Source organism: Apium graveolens, chromosome 4, assembly GCF_009905375.1.
Source record: "Apium graveolens cultivar Ventura chromosome 4, ASM990537v1, whole genome shotgun sequence".
In the NCBI taxonomy this organism is placed as follows: domain Eukaryota; kingdom Viridiplantae; phylum Streptophyta; class Magnoliopsida; order Apiales; family Apiaceae; genus Apium; species Apium graveolens.
This window is the reverse complement of record NC_133650.1, coordinates 17,174,152-17,197,481: the sequence shown is the minus strand read 5'-3', so window position 1 is coordinate 17,197,481 and position 23,330 is coordinate 17,174,152. Positions and strand designations below refer to the sequence as shown.

The following is a 23,330-nucleotide window of genomic DNA, read 5'->3' as shown; positions in this document are numbered from 1 at the left end:
TTTCTGCATACACCTTTGTATAGATTCTATAGTAGCATATAAGTCATGTTGACTTTAACTAAATATACAGAATAGGTTGAATAATTGTACATAAATGATGTCTTGTAATTCTGTATAAGTGAAATGAAGTCAAGTGCCAAAATAACTATCGACGGATGATTAACAAAGCCATCGACGGATGATCAAATGACTATCAACGGATGTTCTATATAGCAGTCGATGGATGATCAATGAAGCCATCAATGGATGATCATAAAGTCGACGGATGATCATGTACCCAACGAACAAAGGATTCAAACATCAGTTGACAGTGACAACTGGTCACATGCATCGAGATGTATGCAAATGGAATGAGGAAGCCTATTAACTGGGTAATAGAGAACAAAGTAACAAAGCATTAGAACTGATAGTTTTTATAATGATTCTATCTTTTGACTTTGTAATCTTGGTGATATATAAACCAAGAAGTAGCAAATAGAAACTAAGATCTGAGATACAAAAAGTGAGAAAAAATTGTAAGCAGAATTATTAGCATTTCTCTGTATTCTCAGTAATTCAAATTTGTAAGCAGTTGTGAGCATTCTTGCACACAGAGTTCTCTCGATATAATATATATCTCTGGTGGAATTGTTTAAATCCACCAGAAAGTTTTTAAAGACTCTTGTTTCTTTAATTACCTATGTTTTGATTCACTTAAGTTTCTATTCCGCATTGTGCTAATCAAAACACTTATATTTATATTCGAGTTTGAACATTTTTATTTTAAGAAAAAGGTTCAAGAATTCCATTCAACCCCCCTTCTGTAATTCTTGCTATATTGTTAAAGGACTAGCAACTACTCAAGGTACACATGGGTAGAATTTATCCATTCTAAGGATGAAACTCCACACATCATAATTGAGCGCATCAAGCAGATTGAGAAGCAGGTTGAAGATTAGAATTATGTGAAAAGATTGAGGAGTGACAACGACACAGAATTCAGAAATGTAACTTTAACTGAATTCTGCAAAGACAAGAGCATTGTTCAAGAATTCTCAGCAACTAGGACACCTCAACAGAATGGTGTTGTTGAGAGGAAAAATAGAACATTAATGAAAGATGTTAGAACAATACTGCAAGATGCCAAATTGCCAACAAGTTTTTTGGAAGAAGCTGCCAACACTGCATGCTACACTCAAAATAGATATCTCATTAACAAGAATCTTGGAAAATCACCCTACTCAATCTTATCTAAAAGAAAGCCTATTGTGAAGCATCTTTATGTGCTTAGAAGTAAGTGTTATGTTTTGAAAGACAACTCTGAATATGTGGAAAAATTTGACTCTAAGGTTTTTGAAGTAATTTTTTCAGGGATATTCATTGGAGAGAACTGCCTAAATAGTCTAAGTGCTTGAACAAAAGAAAATTATGGAAAGCACAAATGTAACTTTTGATGAAGACAAGTGTCCATGCTTGGAATGCCGTGATGAAAGTGAAGCTAGACCCTGAAATTTGAAAATCTCAACATTGATAGTGATTTTAAGGATGAAGCTGAAATCATCACAAATCACAGAATAGATAAATGGTCAACTGAACAAGTGATCCATGAAAAGGGAAGCTCATCCCAAACACCTGAATTTGATAGCACAAACTCATGGGGTGAAAGAGGAGAAGGTTCTGCAAGTCATGCCAATAATAAAGAAAATACAGAAAATTCAAGTCAACAAACTCACACCAGGAAATGGGATAGGAGTCACACAAGAAAAGCAATTATTGGTGATCCAAATGTTGGAGTGAGGACTAGAAGTGCAAATGCAAATAAATGTCTTCATGCATGTTTTCTTTCATAAGTTGAGCCTAAAAAAACCGAGGAAGCTTTATTTGATCCGGATTGGATATCTGCTATGCAAGAGGAGCTAAATCAGTTTGAAAGAAACAAAGTTTAGAAATTGGTTCTTGCACCAAAGAATAGAAATGTAATTGGAACAACGTGGGTGTTCAGGAACAAAATGGATGAAAATGGAATTGTCACTAGAAACAAAGCAAGGTTGGTTGCAAAAAGCTACTCACAGGAGGAAGGAATTAATTATCAAACTTTTGCTCCAGTTGCAAGACTTGAAGCAATAAGGATCTTTCTTGCATTTGTTGCACACTCAAATTTCAATATGTATCAAATGGATGTAAAGAGTGTTTTCCTTAATGGTGAGCTGGAAGAAGAAGTTTATGTGCAACAGCCACCTGGCTTTAAAGATCCAGAATTTCCAGATTTTGTATATATATTACTCAAGGCTCTCTATGGACTAAAGCAAGCACCTAAAGCTTGGTATGACACTCTGTCAGAATTCTTGATCAAACATGGATTCACTAGAGGAACAATTGACAAGACTCTCTTCTACAAGCAGCATGGTGATGATATACTCCTAGTTCAAATCTATGTGGATGATATCATTTTTGGTTCTACAAATGGAAAGCTATGTCAAAGATTCTCAAAACTCATGTAGAGTGAATATGAAATGACTATGATGGGAGAATTAAGTTACTTTCTTGGACTTAAAGTCAGTCAAATGAGTGATGGAATCTTCATCAGCTAAACTAAGTATGTCAAGGATTTATTGAAGAAGTTTGGTATGGTTGATTGTTCACTTGCATCTACACCTATGTCTACAACTACTAAGTTGGATGAAGATAAAAAAGGAAAAAGTGTAGACATTTCAGGTTATAGAGAAATGATTGGCTCATTGTTATATTTAACTGCTAATACACTAGACATTATGTTTGCAACATGTCCGTGTGCAAGATTTCAAGACAATCCAAAGGAATCACATTTGATGGATGTGAAGAGAATTTTCAGATACCTAAAGGGGACTCCAAACTTGGGATTATATTATTCTAAGAGAACAGGTTTTGAAGCTATTGGATACACAGATGCAGAATTTGCTGGATGCAGGGTTGATAGAAAAAGCACTAGTGGAAGCTGTCAGCCTCTTGGAAAAATATTTGTATCCCGGTATAGCAAGAAACAACAATTTATGTCAATTTCACAGCTGAGGCTGAAAACATAGCTGCTGGAAGTTTCTATGCTCAAGTGCTTTGGATTAGAAATCAGCTAATGCATTATGGCTCTGTGTTACACAAAATTCCAATTATATGTGACAATACTAGTGTTATATCTATTGTGGCTAATCTAGTTAATCATTCTAGAACAAAGCACATAGATGTAAGGTACCATTTTATTAGAGAACATGTTGCAAATGGTACCATTGAGCTAATTTTTGTTCCAACAGAAAAATAATTAGCTGACATTTTTACTAAACCTTTGGATGAAGCTACTTTCACTAGACTTGTAGGTGAAATTGGTATGCTTAATTCTTCATCCTAAAGACAAGAACTCAGCTAATGTTTTGCAGTAGATTAATTTCTGATAAATCAACATTCATTTGATTAATTGGAAATTAACTGAATTATGAATTATAAATATTTCAGATTTCTCCGCATATTTATTTTTCATTTTACTTATTGTCAACTTGGAATTTTTTAAATTCTAAGTAAACCGTCTCTTTGCTAATTCATATTTTCAATATATAAAGTTAATAAAAGATAGATCTCAAAAGCACAAATGTATATAGAGAACTGAGTTCTCGATAAGTATAAATGACTTCTCGATAAGTCATTTTGAGACTTCTCAAAGTAGTTCTCGATAAATCAGTTTTGGACTTCTCGAGTAGACATCCTGATAAGTCATTTTGACTTCTCGATAGAGTTCTCGATAAGTCTTTGTTAGACTTCTTGTGAACATCTCGATAAGTTATATGACTTCTCGAATGACTTCTCGAATAAGGTCATTACTAGAATTTTCGAATGGACATCTCGATAAGTCATTCTATGACTTCTGGATAAGTATTGTAGAGTTCTCGAGTAATCTATTTTGAGTTCTCTACAAGTACAATTTAAACTTATCTTTAACTCGGACTGAAATAATTTTATTTAATAAATTATTTTCAATATGATACTTTTGAAACAAATTCATTCTGATTTTATTTTGATTTATTTAAATAAATATTGGAAACAATTCAGCCCATTCAGGACAAACTGGGTATTTATTTGATATCTCGACAAGTCATTTTCTAATTCTCGATAATAATCAGGAAAATGATATCTCGATATATATCTATTCTCTCAATATGACTTCTCGATAAGCAAATTCCAAACGTCTATTATTAGTTCTCGATAAGTCATTTACCTTTTACTATAAATACCAAGACATCTCGACATACACCTCTTTAAATCTCTAAGTGACCTAATTTTTCCAATTCTCAATCGCTCTCTCTCATTTCAAACTTTTTCTCCCAAATTTTTCTTACCCACTCAAATTTACTCCTCTAATATGGCACTAAACAATGTTAGAGCTGCAATCCCCAAGGATGGAACCAACTATCTCGCGTTTACAGATGTTAATCAAGCTCCTGACAGCTTTAAGGGGTTTGTTAAATTTTTGTCTGAGTCTTATCTTGCAGGAGCTCTACCTGCAAATCCAAACCTCTACTTGGATGTTCAGCATGAATTCTGGACAACAGTTGTAGTGAGGACAGTTGTGCATGAAAACTCTGTATCTATTGTGGTGGACTACTCTATTGGTGGTCAACAGGTGGAGTTTAATGAGCAAGATATGAATCAAGCTTTGGGGATTCCAACTGACCAAATGGTGAAGATTCTTATTCAACAAGAGCTGGCTGAGTTCATGGACTTCATCAATTACAATGAGATGATAAATTTGGCTAGTCTAAATAAGAAGAATCTGAGAAGAGAATGGTCCTTCCTATTTGACTCCATCATAAGGGCCTTCACTTGCAGAAAGACAGGATATGACAATATATCAAGTGTGGTCCAGAAGCTGGTATTCTCTATAGCTCACAACAGACACTTGAATGTGGGCTTATTGATCCTGGAAGAACTTAGCACCAGGCTCACAATGCCCCTATCTGCAAGAGGTAAGGAAATATTCTTTCTTAGATTTATAATGTCTGCTTTAAATCAGAAAGTGCATGACATTCATATGCTTAATAATATAGACAATACTAAAATAGGCAATTATAAGCAAGTGTCCAAAGTACTATTTGGTTCACTTATTACTAAAAATAAGGTACCCGTAAGTCTTAAAATCACTCCATTTATGATGGAGAGATAGACTTACCCTTATCCTATGCTCGACATGAGGTCTAGTGTTGTTGAATCTAATGCAGCTATGACTCATATCCATGTGGAAGCACAAACACAAGACAACCAACAAGGGACTTCCCAAGCTGAGACCCTTCCTTCTGTACCACTAGAAGCTGGGAAACCAACCACTTCATCCTCTCAAAAGGTTGAAGTGAGTGAAAAGAAGAAGAGGCAGGCACCCTTAAAAGTAACTAGTGAGAGTGGTGAGGATAACACATAACTTGAGTCTCACCTAGTTAGAAAACCAAGGAAGGCAAAAAAAACTGAGTTGACCACTCAAGCCACCCAAATTCACCTTGTAAAGAGTCTGCACAAACACTTGAAAAAATTTAAGTGTATGAAAGAAGAAATAAGGATGGCACACACAAAGAGAGCACATCTTTTAAAACTCTCTCTTCTACTCAGAGGGAGCTGCCAACACTCAACTCTGAAATCCAACATCTACTTTCTCAAATTTCTTCTTCATTTAATCAAACTCTTGAATCTGATTCTCAAGAGTTGCCAACATCAAGTGACATGGTTCAAGAAACTATGATCACCATCCAAGACCAAAATTTAGTTGGTGAGAGGCTACATGCTGGGGTAGACCTTGATGACACCAACATAAACACAGGGGTTTCATCAGTTTTTACTAAAAACCCTGTGGTGGTTCCAGGGATGGAAAAATAATCCGATCCGACGGATACCCGATCCGAAAACCGAAATTTTGGATTTACCGAACCTGATTTTTTGGACTTGAATTTGGATATGGATTTAATTTCTAAACCCAAAAATATTTGGATTTGGATTTGGATATTAGGTATACCGATCCGAAACCCGATCCGAAATCCGAAACTCTATCTGAACCCGATCTGAACCCGAAATCTGAAAGAAAACCTGAATTATTATATATATATATAATATGGCTCATGATCAAATAGAAACCAACCTTAAAATAAAAACTAGAAACCACTTTTATAAGTCAAGTAACAGCGACCCCCATCCTCACTGTCCACCACCGTATCATTTCTCCATTGTCCAACCTCTTTTCCCAATCATCCGATCTTTATCTCCGATCACTAATCGAAATACTTCATCCACCATATCTGTATCTTTTACAGCCAACAAGATTGACGATTTTTATCAATATAAAAAAATTTATATTTGAATGTATATGTCTCGTATATACTATTTAGTGATATTTATAATATAATTTGGTGATTTATGTGATATAAATCAGTGATTTCCGTCATACGATTTAGTGATTGAATTGTAGATCTAGTGATTTATCTTATATGAATTGGTATTTGTACTCATATATCATGTTCAAATTTCAGATAGGGTGATTTTTATTGGAAAATAGTGATTGTTTAATGATTTTCATATTACATTCATATATATTTCCCCCCTATTTCACCATAACTGTTCAAAATCTCAACACTTTTGCCCTGTACATTCAACTTCGATCATATTCATCGTTTCCTGTTATAAAAATTAGTGATTTACGTAATATAAAGAATGATTGTAGGTGATGGTGGCAAACGGAGATAGATTGGAGATGGTGGCGGACGAAGATAGATCGAATATGGTGGCGTAGATAGATCAGAGATGAAAGGAGTGCTTAAAAATCATGACAGTGATTTTAGATGGTGGTAGGCTGGTTGTAACAGAAGAGGGAGAAAGTGATAACTGATAAAGAATCGCTTATTTTTGTTGGTAACAATTGGGTTGGGCTGTTAGTTAGGTTGGGTCATTACTTAATTATGGTAGTTTCTAGTTTTTATTTTAAAGGTTGTTTCTATTTGAATAACCCCCTATATAATATTATAATTTTATATATTACACATTATAATATTATATAATATATATATATATATATTATAATATACATTATACATATTATTATATAATTTTTAGAACATTTATTTTTATATTTATGTTAAAAATTAACTAATTATAAAGTTTAATGAAATATAATTATTCAATCATTTAAACGGGTGATAAGTTTATAAGGTTAACAAAACATTTTTAGTAATAAATCTAAAAACTAGGTATCAATTGAGTTAATTTTTTAAATATTAGTTATACATATAATAACACAATTAATGATGTGGTGGAGTGGTTGAAGATGACACGTTAAAACCTCTTTCTCTACAAGTCACGTGTTCGATCCCAAGCACTTGCAATTTCAATAATTATACAAATTTTCAGATTTCGGGTTCGGGTTCGGGTTTCGGGTTCCGGTATAAATATCCAATTCAAAAAAAATTCGGGTTTCGGGTATACCCGAATCCGATCCGAAATCCGATGGATCGGGTTCATGTATTCATTTTCGGGTATTTTTTGGGTTTGGGTCAGATTCAGGTATGGATAAAATTTTTGGGTTTGGATATGGATTCTGCAATACCCGACCCGATCCGACCCGATTGCCATCTCTAAAATGCACCTTCATGTGCAAATCAACATTCGCGGTTGTAAGGTTTGAGGGTAGTACTCCTGAGGGGGAGCTATCTAAATCCTCTCCAACTAGCTTCTATCGTTCGTATACTCACTTGCTATAGCTCTTCATAGGTTGATCGTCTCGACGACCCTTTCTTTTCAGCAACAAGTCCAGCTTAAGCCCTATCATGTCAATGTAACTAGTGACCTTCAAATGCAGTAAAATGCCTTCTTTCCTGGTCTCAATTGCCTATGTAATGAAAAAGGGGGTGGAGGGGATCGTTTCAATTAGAGGTTCCTCTTGCAGGAACAACTCCCCTCAAAACCCTATCTGAGATTGCACTCACAATTGAAGCTAGGAGTTCAATTTCCAACCTGCAATGGGGGAGGCAAGTTTAGCACATTTAAGTGCAAGCTCACTGCAAAATGAGCAAGGGTTTGAGACTAGAGTACATGACAGTAATCTAGTTAACTCCCCTCTAATTCCAATGGAGGTTCCCACCACAAGTGGAGAACCACAAACTGTCATAACCACAGTTCAACCTGTGAGTCCAACTGTGACACCTGTCACATGTGGTTCTATTGTAGATCTACCCTCCACTTCACAACCAACAAACCAACCATCCACTTTACAACCTCACTTGATCTTTCAATGGCTACAGGAGACAGAAGCTCAACCTACAACTATCAATGATATGTTAGTTGATCAGTTGTGTGGACTTGCTCAAATCACACAGCAGCTTCTCACCTCCAACATGTCTAATCAAGATTACCAAGCAATCACGCTCACATATCAGAAAGAGGTTCAAGAACTGCAGGCTAAAATTGTCAATGAAGCTGAATAAGATGGAAATTGTGATGCCCGGCTGGACAAAGATTTTAGTCTAGAGATGGATGAAGTACTAACAAGATTCAGGGAGGAGTACCTGACCATTCTTGGGAGCAATGCAAAATCTTTAACTCCAGAAGAAGTCTATGATGCAGTCAATGAAGTCTACAAAGCTCAAATCAAGGCTTTTCACATCTTTGGTAAATCACTACAAGTAAATTTGACTAGTCATCAAGACAAAATCAGAATGTTGGTGAGGGAGAAGATGGATGGGATTATTCCTTTACAAGTTGAGATCAAATCAAAATTCAAAACCTTTGCAGAACAGATGGCAAGCTTTGATCTAACTACAGTGGATGCAAATATAAAAAATCTAAGGCAATCCTTTGTGGATTTGCATGAGGTGGTTCAACAACATATTACAAACTCAAATTACACCAGACTCAAGCTGAATCAACTTCATCAAAGTAGAAATGAGCCATCTGCTCTTCTGATGGAAGGAATCGAGGAAGTTGTTGAAGCAACATTTGGCACTTCCATATCTTCCAGCTCTCAACAACCTATATTAATAACAACCAACTTGTAAATACAGGCTCTTCAATCTCAAGTCTCTGCCTTAAAGTCAGCCAATGAGTCTCTAACAACTCAAGTATCACAACTCACAACAATGGTGGCAACTCAATAGGCTGATATCCAGACCCTATGGACTCTCACAAGCACTTATAAATACAAAATTCAGTGTCTTTGGGAACCATCATGGGTGCACTCAACATTCCACTGCCTGCACTTCCAGAAGCTGTGAGGCCTGAAATCCCTACACCTCTTATCATGCCTGTTAACAAGCCTAAGGGGGAGATTGAGGCTAGGCTACTAAGATCATCCCAAACATCTACATCTGTTCAAGCTACTGATAAAGGCAAATCTCAAGAAGTTGATGTTGGAATGGAGAGGTTTATCAAAGCAGCCGAGGGACCTAGTCTGAGTAAGGAATTTGAAGATTTGCTAAAGGCTCTCAGGGCTTCTCTCAACAATAACTTCATCACCTACAAGAGGGCTTTGAACAAGACCATAAACTTCATAAGGGTGATTTTGGTAACCAAGGGTAATTTTCAGGAAAAGAGAGTTGTAATAAACATCAATGACTCATGTGTAGACATATGCATGCAGGTGTCCCTTAATTTTATTACATCAAGAAGAGCATCTGAATTGGATATCTTTATTGAAAAACTCAACAGAGTAATCAGTGAAGACACTCTCTTGCTTAAAGAATTACAAAAAGCTCAAGAAGCTGCTTTTCCAAAAACATATCTCCATTCAATCAAGGGAGTGGCTTACATCTGTCCAACCACCAAGGAACTCAAGAAATTTCTCGTTCCCAAACATTGTGTCATGAGACACAAAAAGCTTATAATGACTTTGGAAACTGGATTGAAGACCAAAAAGAACAAGATTGATAAAGATATATAGATGATAAGGATTTTGGGAAGATATTTGAGAGATCCTGAAGCCAAGTTGCCCAACATACAATTCAATAAGGATGACTTAGATGATGATGGGCAGAAGAAAGATGATCAAAAACCTTCTAGCTCAAATCCAAGTCAATCCTCTAGAGCAACTGGTAGCAAAGAAAAGAAACAAGATGAGAAGAAGGGAGATGAAAAGAAAAGAGGTGATGAGAGAAGAAGAAAGAAGAAGGAGGATGACACAAGAACTAAGAAAAATGTCCAGTCAATCCAAATACAACTTGCTCAAACCACTAAACTTACAAGCTCAAACACTAATATACCTTTGACTTCTAAGCGCAAGTTTTTGTACAAATCGACTGCAAACACCCTACTCAAAATACCAATCACATCTAGCCAATCCACCTTAAAGAAAATCACAAATCTACCCTCATTCAAGCCACCAACCAAAATTTATTTTAAATCTGTCGGAAGAAAACCAAAGAACTTGCAAGTTACTGAAAGGGCCATCTGGAACTGTTTTGATCAATCTAACTTTCTTCCACTAAATTGGTGCATCACAGATGATGAGTACTTTCAACAGTTGGCTGAAGAAATAGTTAGAGTCTGGGTTGTATCCTATACAGAAATCTAGATATATTATAATGATGGTACCTTCACACTACTTGACAGTAACCTAATGGATACACTTTCAACCATAGAATTCAAAAGAGTGATCAGCTTGATGAGAGATAAGGACACTATTACAAGGGCTTGGATGGTTGTAATATGTGTATGGGTGAGAGAAAAAGATGAAAGAAATGCAAAAGCAAAGGTTGAAAAGGGAGAAAAAGATAGAGAGTATGCAGAAAAAATTGCAAGACTTGAACAAAGATCAAATGAGCTAAAGGCAAAGGGGTTGAGCAGAATTTCTAAGGATGGACACTTTCTGAATATAAAAGTTGGCAGATTTTTAAGATTTAGAGCTGTTTACCTGAATGGTTATTCATTAGATGAGTGGCTCAAACTTGTGGAAGCTCTAAGAGGTACTGAAATCATAGAAGAACTTCAAGTGCTAGTAAATCTTAAAGACCTTATTAGAAAGGAACCATGCTATGAGGATTTCATGTAATGAATGTACCTGTCAAACTCATGTAATCAATTAATGTAAAAAAATTGTACTTGTATCTCTGTCAATTTTTATGTAATCTTATTATTTCATTGTAACTTGGTGTTAGTCTTGTTACCAGACATGAATTTGTGATAAGCAATCTTATCACAAATTGGGGGAGATTGTCATAGACATGCCTGTGTCATAACAAGACTAAGTCAAATTGACAGCCCTCAGAATTAGTTGTATGATAATCCAAATTTATATTTTGTACTGTATTACTTGAGTCTGTAAAAATGTCAATGATTAGACTGGAGTATTTTTCTGTAAACAGTCTCAAGCCTAAGAATAAACTCTGGAAGAAGATCAAGAAGATCATGCCTCAGAGAAATTGTGAAGAAGTTTGGAGTTGAATAAATATGTTTTGAGAAAAATATTCTAAGTCAAGATATCTACAAGTCACAGCTTAAGTCATATAGAGATGTCATTCGAGAACTCCAGAATGACTTATCGAGAAGTCCAAATTGGCCTATCGAGAAGTCCCAGAGATATCGACAAGTCAAATGAAGATATGAAGATTGGAGATATCAACAAGTCATTTTTGCATATCGAGAACTAAGAGATATCGACAAGGCAAATGAAGATGTGAAGATTAGAGATATCGACAAGTTATTTCTACATGCAGAGATTTGGAGACCTCGACAAGCCAAGTTCACTTATAGAGAACTCAGAGATCTCGACAAGTCAAAGTTACCTATCGAGAACTCAGAGACCTCGACAAGACAAATTCACTTATAGAGAACTTGGAAACCTCGACAAGTCAAAATACTTGTAGAGAACTAAGAGATCTCGATAAGCTATTATACTTATCGAGATGTCAGTTCTCTATAACAACAAACTAGAGATCCTGACATGAAGCTCAAGTACATAATGCAGACAAGTTAAATATTCGAGATTATCAATCAACAAACGATCTAACACTTAGATTGAAAAGTCTACAAAAATAGCTTGAAGAGTACAAGATCAAAGGTCAGGATTAACTGACAAAGGAAAGGCATAGATCTACAAGATATGCAAGGATTCACTAAGCCATAATGGAAAGCTTAATAAATAACTTAAAGTATGGTTTAGTACATCTTATTGCATGATGTGTAAACCTGTGTTTACTAATTTATAAAGTAAACATTGGTCCTTTGCTCTTAAAAGGAGTATCAAACATATCTAGTTTTTCTTGTAACTCTCTCAAGGAAGAAGATGAGTTATTTACTTACAAAGAACCCAAGATTTGTAGCAAAACACTAACTTGATTTTAATACAAAATTAAGTGAGTTTTAAAAATATTGTGTGCAATGTTTTATTTCAGTTAACATAATATTAATGCATTTCTAATCTGCTTTGTTTATCAAGTAACAAACATTCAAAAAGTTTTAAAAATATCCAAAACACATTCACCCCCTCTATGTTTTATTCATTACCTAACAATATTTATAAAATTATAATTGTTTTAAGCAGATTCAAGGACACCTAAAAATTACCGCTCTAATACCATAAATAAATTATCAAAGCGATTGTATTACAAACTTGAGATTCATCACATTTTCACCTCACTAGAGCGTAACAAACTTGTAATAAAATCTGAAATTAATAATGGCATAATTGTTCTTGACATTTTTAGTTAAATGATATTTATGACCTTGTACTTATTTCCTCAATCTAACTGATGTTCTTGCAAGTTCATCATAGTATACATAATATTACTTTTCATCGTAATAGTACAATTTTAGTAGTTCATAAACAAGTTTCAACGTATTTGATTTCATGTCCACTTGTGCATATGAGGGTCGTACATTGATGTTATAAAATAAAAAAAATTAGTAAATTATGCATATGATATTGTACATTAAAACTTATTTAGTAAATTGTATAGGCTAATTTTCAACTTTATAAATGCATTAGTATTTTATATTTGTTCTATGTAATCACAATAGGTTAAAGTTCACGGGGTGACTGATTTAGAAGGTTTCACGAATTAATAGTTGTTGGGTGTATATCAATATTGGGGTCTCGGTGCCATCATGTACACATTTGTGTTGTCCTATAGACACCCACCAAGTGAATTTGAAATATTCAATAGTAGATCAATTTCGTTGAGTTAATAGTGGAGGATGGGGACGATGAATATATAAAAGACAGAGAATTAATATCCTTTCATAAGGAGTAACATACTATCAAATTAAATATTTACATTATTTTCAAAGTGTATGAGAGAGTACATGCCAAAATTGTGAGCATAATATTCATATTCATGACTTTAACCAATATAGCTTGGAAAGTGCCAATCAAATATTTATGAGATTATGAGATTTTATGAAGATTCAATTTTAACAATACATAATATAATACATAATATGCAAACAACAGATTAGCACTATCACAAAATATAAATAATTCATTATTATGAATTTGCTGCAACAATTTGAAAATTTAGTTATAATTCAATCACTTGAGAGAATACAAGAATTTTTTTTTAAAAAAGTTTGACTTACAAATGACAAGTAGTTTAGTGTTTGTACTGATTTTACAAATTACTTGGTCACATGTGAGTTTTCTTAACGAATATCTAGACATACAATTGATTCGTAATAAAGCAATATGTATGTATCCTATTTGTAGTTTTTTCAATTTGCATGATGTAGAGTCATTATTTCTTTTTGAATTGGTAAATTATTTCTCATGCACTCTTAAGTAATCCTGAAATCGTACTATGTCGTATATGTTGGTGTCGTGTATTTTCGTATTTAGTGTACTCTAATGTAAAACTCATATCATCAATTTTGGATTTGTGTACTTCAATTAAAATAAATATATTTTTTTACAAGAAATATTTCCATTGATAAAATTTAAGAATACAATTCAGAGGGACAAAGTTTCTTTCATCCATAACGGTATATTATCTAACTGAAAGGCAAATAAGTACTACCAGACATCAGATAATAGACAAAAAAATTAGGGGGAAAAGTGCCTTCTAAAGAATTTATATTCTTTATAAAAAAAATAAGAATAAAACTTTTGTCTTTTAATAGTTATAAGAAATCCCCCATTTGATCAAAATTTGTAGTTAAATTATCATGTACTATGAGGTCTTTGGATGGATAACACATATCTGATTAAAAATATTTCGTACACTTTTTGTATCATATTCATGTACATTAAATAAAATATATTAATTAAATTAAATTGAATATTAAATAATAATCTTTTTGTAATTATGATGAAAAATATACTTTATATTCAATTTACATACAATTCTATTAAAATTTGTAAATATGTGTTAGTATTTGGACCATAGAGATAATACAATTATATTCTAGAAAAAATATTTTGATTATTTTTAAAATCTTTGTTACTCCCTCCGTCCCTCTCAATTGTTATCGTTTCCGGGAGAGTATCTGACACGCATTTTAAGATGAATAGAAAGTATAGTTCTATAATTTTTTCTTAAAATTTTCTTTTTTTGAATAAAAATAGAATGTTTAAATTTTTATTCAGAAAAATAATTTTTTAAAAAAAAACTTAAGGAATTATATTTTCTCTTCATCTTAAAATGCGTGTCGGACACTCTCCAGAAACGATAACAATTGAGAGGGACGGAAGGAGTATGTCTTTATTTAATGCGATATAATTATTAAAATGATATTTTTTTTAAAATATGACGTGTATTATGTATCCCTAGTCGAGTATTACTATTATCGTGAAAAATAATATGCATAAAAACTAGTATAATTGTTAATTGACGAAGACATCTCATTGATAACATCCAAATTCGATCCAAATCTCTTATATTCTTTAATAGTTCAATTCGCACATGAACTCACATGTAATAAACTTTTCTATTTGGGATTTTACCCCTTGGCACCCCAATTTCATGACATAGAATTGTACAAGGATGAACCCGACCCTTTGAATTTTGGACTTGTTAGTGTTGATGGGATCATGAACGGTGAATATGCTTTTAAAGAAGACTTCTTTACTGTTCAAAACGAAGCAATGGACTGTTCATAATGACGCAATGGACAACCCTCCAGAGGTGGTTGATGTTCATAATGTTCTGGCTGAAGATTTCATATTTAGCAATGGGTATGCAGATGAGTTCATAGGTGATCATCCGATGAATGTCATGTTTTAAGTTATAGCCCCAGTTCAAACAAAAGTAATAGTCTTATAAGGGCCGCTCTTCTAGTTATTTGTAACCCAGAGCTTATGACTTTTCTTTTATCGTGCTCCAGAGTTTGAAAACGGGAGAAGAGAAGAGAAGAGAAAATAATAGATAATTTTAAAATTTTACTTTCTAAGCGTGCTTCCGAATTTTTTGGCGAGAGAAGAGAAGTGATCAGGAGAGAAAATTTCCAATAATTTCCCCCAAAACTTTCTTGCCAAAATGGGAATATTTGAAAATATCCCCTCACATTATCTTTTTTTTCATGATCATTTTCTCTTCTTTTTACAAAAACTCTAGAGCACACGACCGATTTATATTCCTCTACTATTTCTCTTCTCGTCTCCTTTCATCTCTTCTATTCTCTTCTTTCCTAAAAAATTTATGGAGCACAACGTTATTTTAGAGTCTAGTGCTAAGTATTGATCACCGTCTAAATTATTATATTAGTGGTTTTTTCTTTTTGTTGAATCTAGCGGTCTTTTGTCCTTTGTCATAATTTTTAGTCTTGTAAATGACAGAGGTGTTTCCGTAGAGTTTAACCCACGACTCTGTAATTATAGACAAAACCTTTTTCGTTTATCAAAAAATTAAAATTAAAATTAAAATATTTATGGATTTTCGCGATGCTATATTTAAAAATTCAAATCCTTCAATCAAGGAAAGCAAGTCGAAAAATAAAACAGGATATGATTTCATGATTTTAAGATTGTTAGCATTGTCCTCCAAAATAAGAAACAAATCATCATAGTAATGCTAACAAACTACTACACACATCCTCTCTCTCTCTGCTAGATCAAAAAATCATGAATAAAATACACCGCATTCAATCCGAAACAAAAGATTTAATCCCCAGTGTCAACTTCAAACAAAATTAAATAGTTTTTTTAAACCTTCGTACATTAAATCCATATTATTCTTCTATCAATCGAAATGAAGGATGATGACGTACTTCCGGTATCAACACCGACGGCGCATATGTCATTTACTCCGGCGACATCGTCATCTTCAAAAAAGGAAACTAATTTATTTAAATCATCTTTATTTGGACGAGGCCGTTATAAATTTTGGGCATTAGCTGCTATTTTGCTTCTCGCTTTTTGTTCTATGCTCGCCGGAACCGTCACTCTCCGCTTATCCACCGATAAATTCAATCGATTCATCGACGACATTGGACCTCCCGTTCACGACGATCTCGACGTCCTCGTAAGTTTCACATTTTTATTGTATTTTTTTTGAGAACACGTGAGAATAATTGTTTTGCACTTTTGGTATATTTGAAAGTAGAGAATTATTATTAGCACTCTTTTTTAGTCGAAATGTATGTGTTTATTTGTAATTAAATTTGGGGATTAAATTAGGAAATGGAGGAGAGGGAGAAAGTGGTGAAGCATATGTGGGATGTGTATACCAATAGTCGTCGGATCAGAATACCTAGGTTTTGGCAGGAGGCTTTCGAAGCTGCTTATGAGGAGTTAACGAGCGACATTGCTGAAGTTAGGGAAGCTGCGATCTCCGAGATTGCTAAAATGTCTGTGAACTCTATTAATCTTGAATCCCCGCCTTCGGATGTGGTTAGTTACTTCTCTGTTCTCGCTTTATTTATTTATTATTGCGATTTATGTTTTATTCGTATTCGAATTAATTGATAAGTTTAGACTTACTACATTGTTGAATTTGCGGGAGTGTAGTTGAATGATGGGTATATGGATTGTGATTCTACCTTTGGGAAATTAAATGTAATATCGAGATACCTTGTTGATATCATGGCTTTTTTAGGATTTAGAACTACTTTGAAGGGATCAATGTTTTTACTTGTACTATAACGGTAGTACACAAAGAGGCAGAGGACATAAAGAGGTTATTAGACTGTTCGTCTTCAAATCTGGCCTAAGCTAATTGTTTGTGTATATACTGCTTACATATATTATAGAATTATTCTAAGAAGGCATGCTTATACTCCTGTTAAAAGACATGAGTGAACAGTTTGAATGGAAAGATGTAAGTGGAAGACAAACAAAAGTGAACAAAAGATATAGAAAAGTGAACATAAGCGAACTTTTGCAACCAATATTTTCTTTTTAATCCTAATTTAGTCAAAAGTGAAGAAAATTCATGAAACATATAACAATAAAAGGCAATGAATAATGAAAAAGGTAAACAGATACAAAATGAATGATAATTAAAATGAGTAAATGTGCACAGAACAAACAAACCTATGATAAAACAAGTAGGTGATTAGAAAATGGAAATATGCTCCCACTAGAAATTTAGAACAAAACTCATGAAGGATGAGCTAAATATGATGCGATCATAAAATGGAACTCTAAAATACATATTATTGTATTGAAAATATTTGCATCTCGCTATTATTATAGCTTTACAAGTACCCACTGTTGTGTTTTTGTCTGTTGAATAATTTCCTTTGCAAATTTGAAATTGCAGTTGTATCCATATTCTATTGGAGTTTTTTTTCCTTATAGTGCAGTTTTGGCTTAGATTTGAATTTCTCTTAAGTCGCTCGCTGAATATTTGGAATGAACTTCTATTTTTAATATACGTTGATTGTCTGTTTCTGTTTTACTTGACGTTATAACTAGAAAATTCTCTGAGTGTGCCATGCAGTGCACACTTGAAAACATATATTACTGTTTAATGTCCTTTTTTTGTATTCTGAAACAAGGATAGTAGATCATAGTGCACATGTGGCCTCATTTAGAGGAGATGCGCATAATGCGTTCCTTAAAGTGACAATATGCCCTCGCAAGACAATAATTTATACTACCTCCGTCCCCCTCATTTCTTTACATTTTTCACATGTTTGACACGTATTTTAAGGCAACTATAAAGTATAGTTCCAGAATTCATTTTTAAAATTTTCTTTTTTTGTATAATAATTGAACATTATATTTTTATTTAGAAGAAAAAAAAATTTAAAAAAATTATGCAACTACATTTAATAAGAGCATTAAAGTGCGTGCCGAGCCACCGTCCCCAATGTAAAGAATTGAGAGGGATGGAGGGAGTATATAATATGGTGGCTAAATATAATAGAGGTTGGCATCCAAATTGTTGGAATCTCCTTCTACAATTACATGAACAATCCAGGTCGTACCGACCCTTGTTTTTTGGCTCCTTTTCCAGCTTCCTTCTTTTTCTTCCCGAGTATAATTGTACACTATGAGTCACTATATTATGAAGCCATGTTACTTGGTCTAAAGGAATATAATATGATTTAATCCCAGATAGGTTCTTACAAAACAAACACGGGAATTAAAAATTTAAGGAGTATAATTCTATCCCTTAATCTTTTGAAACAAACATGGCCTATGAGTCAAATATATAATAAAGCCACGATACTTGGTGTGCCCCTAGTTATCGAAGTCTGCACTAGGGTGCAGATAGTTGCATGAGAGCTGAGTTAGATAGCATTTACAAACTACATCCCCCAACACAGACACACCCACGCAGGCACACGCACCAGTGCACTGCTGTTGGTTAAAATACAATAGAGTTGCTACAGCTTCAATCATAAGCCATCTTCCAGACGGCTGCTATTAACTATGGCCTTCCTGTACATTTCCAGCCTTGGAAAATGCAACAAGAAAGTAATGAAACCTCAGGAAGTTTAAATTTTGTTCCATAAGATGTGTATAATCTATATTAATTGTTTACTAAAGAAAAATAATAATATAATCTTATATAGGCTAGAGTGGGAGTAAATTTACAATTAAAAACTTCGCAAGATAGATAAATTACACATTCAAGCAGCCACTTGTGTTAGTAATTACCAACTTTGTCCTTTTTGACCATAGTCTATGGCTACAATTAGTTGTAATCTTTTTAGAATTTCAGTCAAATTAATGTGCATAGTAGAACTTGTAATGCTATGATTTAAAAGTTCGAAAATGGAGATCTGGAGGATTCAGGATCGTTATACATCACCAGCCATTTAGCCAACCTTATGTGGGTTTTTGTTATTGAAAACAGAGTTGAAGTAATAACAGCTTTACTGGTCACACGTCATTATAGTGATGACTGTTATAATAATGTTTTTTTTGTTCCATAACCAAAGTGCAGCAGAAGGGGTTATTGTTTCAATGGGATTGAACAAATATTTATATGCCCTTAAACTTTTGCCACTGTTAACAATTTGTCATTCCGTCTGGTTTCTTTATAAGATATATGTACTCTTAATTTTTTTTATTTTTTTATTTTTGCTGTATTGTGCTATTTGCTATTGATGGTGAAGCATCTTTTCAAGATGGTAACAAAGCACTGTTGATTTCTGTCACTTCAGAATGCAAAAAGACCAGATTTGAAGCAAGTAGAAGAGGAGGAAGCTGAAAATTCATCACGTAGGAAGCTATGACTCGGAAGAACATCACGGACCTACTACAGAAATGCTATTCTTTTATACACGTTGAATTTCATTAAATTGCTTGTCTGCTGCCAAATATATATTAAAGGTGGGGCGAGAACTATGCTACACGATTTCATATTGTTGGCAACAGTTTGACCTTACAATAAATGTATCCTTTTAGGTTCCCACTGTTGCATCTTTGTTAGTTCAACATCATTTTTGAGCACGGAAAGTTTGTAGTGTAGCAAGTATTGATAATATCCACTGGAAAAAATTCTTAGAGTTGGTTGAATTATGTTAGTTGTTTAAGAAATACAGAAGTACTTGTGAAGATTAAATTCCTTTTGGTTATGTAAATGATAGTCTGTGGATGTATATGTTTTAATTAAGTATGAATGAAAAAAATTCGTGTGCTGCTTTTCATTTCAATTGATACAGAGTTACACACATATAAGTGAGTGTGCATATTAATGTGTTGGTTTATCATATTTTTGTTAATGGAACCATACAGGAACATGTTAGGCCAATTTAGGCTTCTCGTAGGCAAGTATGCATTAAATTCTGGCCAGAAAGCTTAGTTCTTTCATGTTGGTTAACATCTGGCAACAGGTTATTATGAAATTGCTAATCTTAATTGAACATGTAAAAGGTGCCACAGGCCCTGTTTCAGACCAAATATTCTGTAATAATCTCCAATTTTTGGAGAATGAGAAAGTGCACGAACAGGCAGGTTGAATAACTGAAGATAACTAAAACATCTAGCTGTTTTTTGTATAATAAAATCTGGACTCTTCACTGGAAGCAGAAAGCTTAATCTCAACAGTGATTTTTACCTGGCATCTCTCAACAACTTGTTTGTTTTTCCAAAGTAGTTGACACAGAACTGAAGCCAGGATTTACATTGCAAATTTGCAATCACCAAACAATAAATAATGCAGTACACAAGCTTATACTAAAAAAGCTTTAGAACGTAATATAGACCTCAAAACTCCGACTCAGGCTGCACTTCGACGCTTGACTTTTGAGGCTTGCTGCTGCGCTTGCTAAAAACTTGTTCCATCTCCTCCAGGGACCTTCCTTTAGTTTCAGGTAGACAGAAGAAGAAGAAAAGCCAAGCCACTAGAGAAATACCAGCAAACATAAAGAAAGTTCCTCCAATGGTGATTGCTTTATAGATTGATATAAAGCTCATAGAAACTGCTGCATTAGTTAGCCTATTCACAGCCACTCCAATACTTGCTCCCTGGGCTCTCAGTTTTAATGGAAATATTTCAGAGCTATAAACCCATGTAATTGGCGCCAGACCAATTGAGTAAAACATCATATAAATGTATGTAGCAGCAATGCACAATACCAAGGCCCAAGTCACTTTCTCATGAGAATTTCTCACTATAGTTAGGCCTAGGCCTAATGCTGTATGTGCAACAATCATACCCCCTACACTTGTTAACAAAAGTTTTCTCCTCCCAAATTTATCCAGTAAGAGAGTAGCTATGAAAATGAATATTGTCTTTGTGACTCCCACTCCAATGGTGACAAGCAAGAGCTTGTTCTTGCTAGTGACACCTGCTTTCTTGAATATTCTTGGACCGTAGAGAATCACCGCTTCTATCCCTGTCGCGTGTTGAAAGAAATGAATTCCCAGCGCTGCTAATAACATCCAACGAACAGGAGCGGATGGCCTTAAAATCAGATCCTTCCATACCCCTTTGCCACCACCATTAGTTTCTTCCGGTAACTTGACAATGTCATCTTTACAATTTTCATCGATTCCAGCTGCTATTTTCATGTCTCTTAAACGGAGTAAGGCTTCTTCCTCCGTATTGGTAATTTTTAGCATAACTTTTTCTGAATCTCCAAGACGACCTTGCATTACAAGCCATCTCGGAGACTCGGGCATTTTAAGAATGCCAAAGGCTAAACAAAGAGAAGGGACTGTTGGAATCCCAAGCATCACTCTCCAACCAACTTTTAGTGTCAGCTTTGAGAGAAAATAATTAGAAACGTAGCCAGTCAATATTCCAATACTAATGCAAAGTTCAGGTAAAGAGCCAAGGAAGCCTCTTGAAGACGGAGACGAGATCTCAGTGGAGTACACTGGAGCAATCATAAGAGCAAAACCTACACCAATGCCTGCAACACATCTTCCAGTAAACAAGACCGTGTAATTAGGACCATAGCCCATCAAAACTGAACCGATCAAGAACAGCAGGGAGGCCAAAACAATAGTATATCGACGACCAATGTAATCGGAGGTTCTTCCAGCACAAAGAGACCCTACCAAAGCGCAGAGGTTGAGAATTCCAGCAATGACTTCTACTTCTGTATCACTGATCTTGAGGTCTTCTTTAATAAATATCATGGCTCCACTCATCACACCAGTGTCTGCATTACAACAAAAGACAAGACATTAATCTGAACAAATGTTAATATTGTGTTATTTTTTACATATCTACAATCAATAATGCAGAAATTTGAGCTGTTAACATGTTCACACAACGAAACTGATACAATGGCCAATCGCTCTAAAACGTGTCAAAGGGAGCCCCGATCTTACACTCTTTAACAAAAACAAACACATACATGACAACAGGTGAAAATAAACACATACATGACAACAGGTAAAAACATGTGTGCGTGAGTAGAAACAAATGACCTCGTTCTAAAATCTCGATTGCATTTCAAAAAATTACAGATAGACACAAAATCTTAATTTTTATACATGTTACATTGATCAAAGTTGATAATGAGGAAAAGATGAGATAATGAGAAATACCATATCCAAAAATAATGGAAATAACAGAAGCAACAATAGCACAAGCGCACGCATACTTGTTGAGCTTTTGAGGATTGCTGCTGCTGCTGCTGCTTAACTCCTTACCATCTTCCATCGATACCGCTATTTAACGACTAAAAATCTGTTAAATCTAAAAAATATGAAGAAATGTTGGAGATTATCAATCAGTATGCATCAGTATATGACATGAGCAAAGAAAGAAAGCAATCTTCATACATTATTACAGTGTAGATATGCAGGTTTTGAGAGAGAAAAACTAACAGGGCGAGTGAGTTGGGCACACGTACACGTGAATTTGTAAGTCATAATAATAATCAGGAGATTATCCGAAAAAGTATGGATAAGCAATGGATTGATGACTGTTTATTATTCTTATTCGGATCAGTTACCGTTTTACTTGGACTACCTGATCAGCTGTCACGTAGATTCAGTTACCTTATAATGTTTTTCCTACTTTCTTTTTCTTAATGTAGCTTATAAACTAATGTATAGTAGTATATGTTCGTGGATAAATCCAAATAATTAGGAAGTTATCCGAGAATTTATGGAGTTTTCACTTTTTAATGTAGACCGTAAACTAATAATTAATTAATATATATTCTTGAATAAATCAACATAATTGGAAAGTTATCCGTAAAATTATGAATATACAATGAATCTGTTATTCTGGATTAGCTTTCATATGATACTAATCAGCTGTCACCTGAATACAACTATTCCATATAATTTTCCATTTTTTTAACGTAGCTTATAAACGAATAAATAGTATATGCTCTTAGATAATGCGAATAAGATCAAGAAAAAAGCCTCGAATGTCACTATTTTGGTTGAAATGACACTCAATATCACTTTTTGAATAATTGATCACAAATATCACTCTATAACATAGTCTCGTTTACCGTTTTTATATAAACAAAAAATGTTGTTTCGGTTATCGTTTTCATATAAACAAAAAAAT

At 34.1% G+C, this 23,330-nt stretch overlaps 2 protein-coding genes across 3 annotated transcripts; one reads left to right on the top strand and one right to left on the bottom strand.

Moving 5' to 3' along the window:
* Nucleotides 1-15,924: 15,924 nt before the first annotated feature.
* Nucleotides 15,925-20,004, top strand: LOC141717844 (uncharacterized). The gene is made up of 3 exons (XM_074520053.1): nt 15,925-16,418; nt 16,574-16,786; nt 19,513-20,004. The coding sequence occupies exons 1-3, from the start codon at nt 16,146-16,148 to the stop codon at nt 19,582-19,584; spliced, it is 558 nt and encodes a 185-aa protein (XP_074376154.1). The 5' UTR covers nt 15,925-16,145; the 3' UTR covers nt 19,585-20,004.
* A 181-nt stretch (nt 20,005-20,185) lies between these two features.
* On the bottom strand, nt 20,186-22,711 carry LOC141716686 (putative polyol transporter 6). Of its 2 annotated transcripts, XM_074518884.1 has the most exons (3): nt 22,589-22,711; nt 22,352-22,502; nt 20,186-21,960 (listed from the first exon to the last, which is right to left on the bottom strand). In XM_074518884.1, the coding sequence occupies exons 2-3, from the start codon at nt 22,464-22,466 to the stop codon at nt 20,558-20,560; spliced, it is 1,518 nt and encodes a 505-aa protein (XP_074374985.1). In that variant the 5' UTR covers nt 22,467-22,502; nt 22,589-22,711; the 3' UTR covers nt 20,186-20,557. The 2 variants fall into 2 exon arrangements, with proteins under 2 accessions (XP_074374985.1, XP_074374983.1); XM_074518882.1 differs by having other exon boundaries at nt 22,352-22,637.
* Between the last annotated feature and the right edge of the window lie 619 nt (nt 22,712-23,330).

Bases quoted from the DNA above. Each gene is read 5' to 3' on its own strand.
- LOC141717844 (XM_074520053.1), top strand. From the start codon at position 16,146: ATGAAGGATGATGACGTACTTCCGGTATCAACACCGACGGCGCATATG. The intron at 16,419-16,573 runs GTAAGTTTCACA...GGATTAAATTAG, and splicing joins ACGACGATCTCGACGTCCTC to GAAATGGAGGAGAGGGAGAA. The intron at 16,787-19,512 runs GTTAGTTACTTC...CTGTCACTTCAG, and splicing joins AATCCCCGCCTTCGGATGTG to AATGCAAAAAGACCAGATTT.
- LOC141716686 (XM_074518884.1), bottom strand. From the start codon at position 22,466: ATGGAAGATGGTAAGGAGTTAAGCAGCAGCAGCAGCAGCAATCCTCAA. The intron at 21,961-22,351 runs GTATTTCTCATT...GTTGTAATGCAG, and splicing joins TTCCATTATTTTTGGATATG to ACACTGGTGTGATGAGTGGA.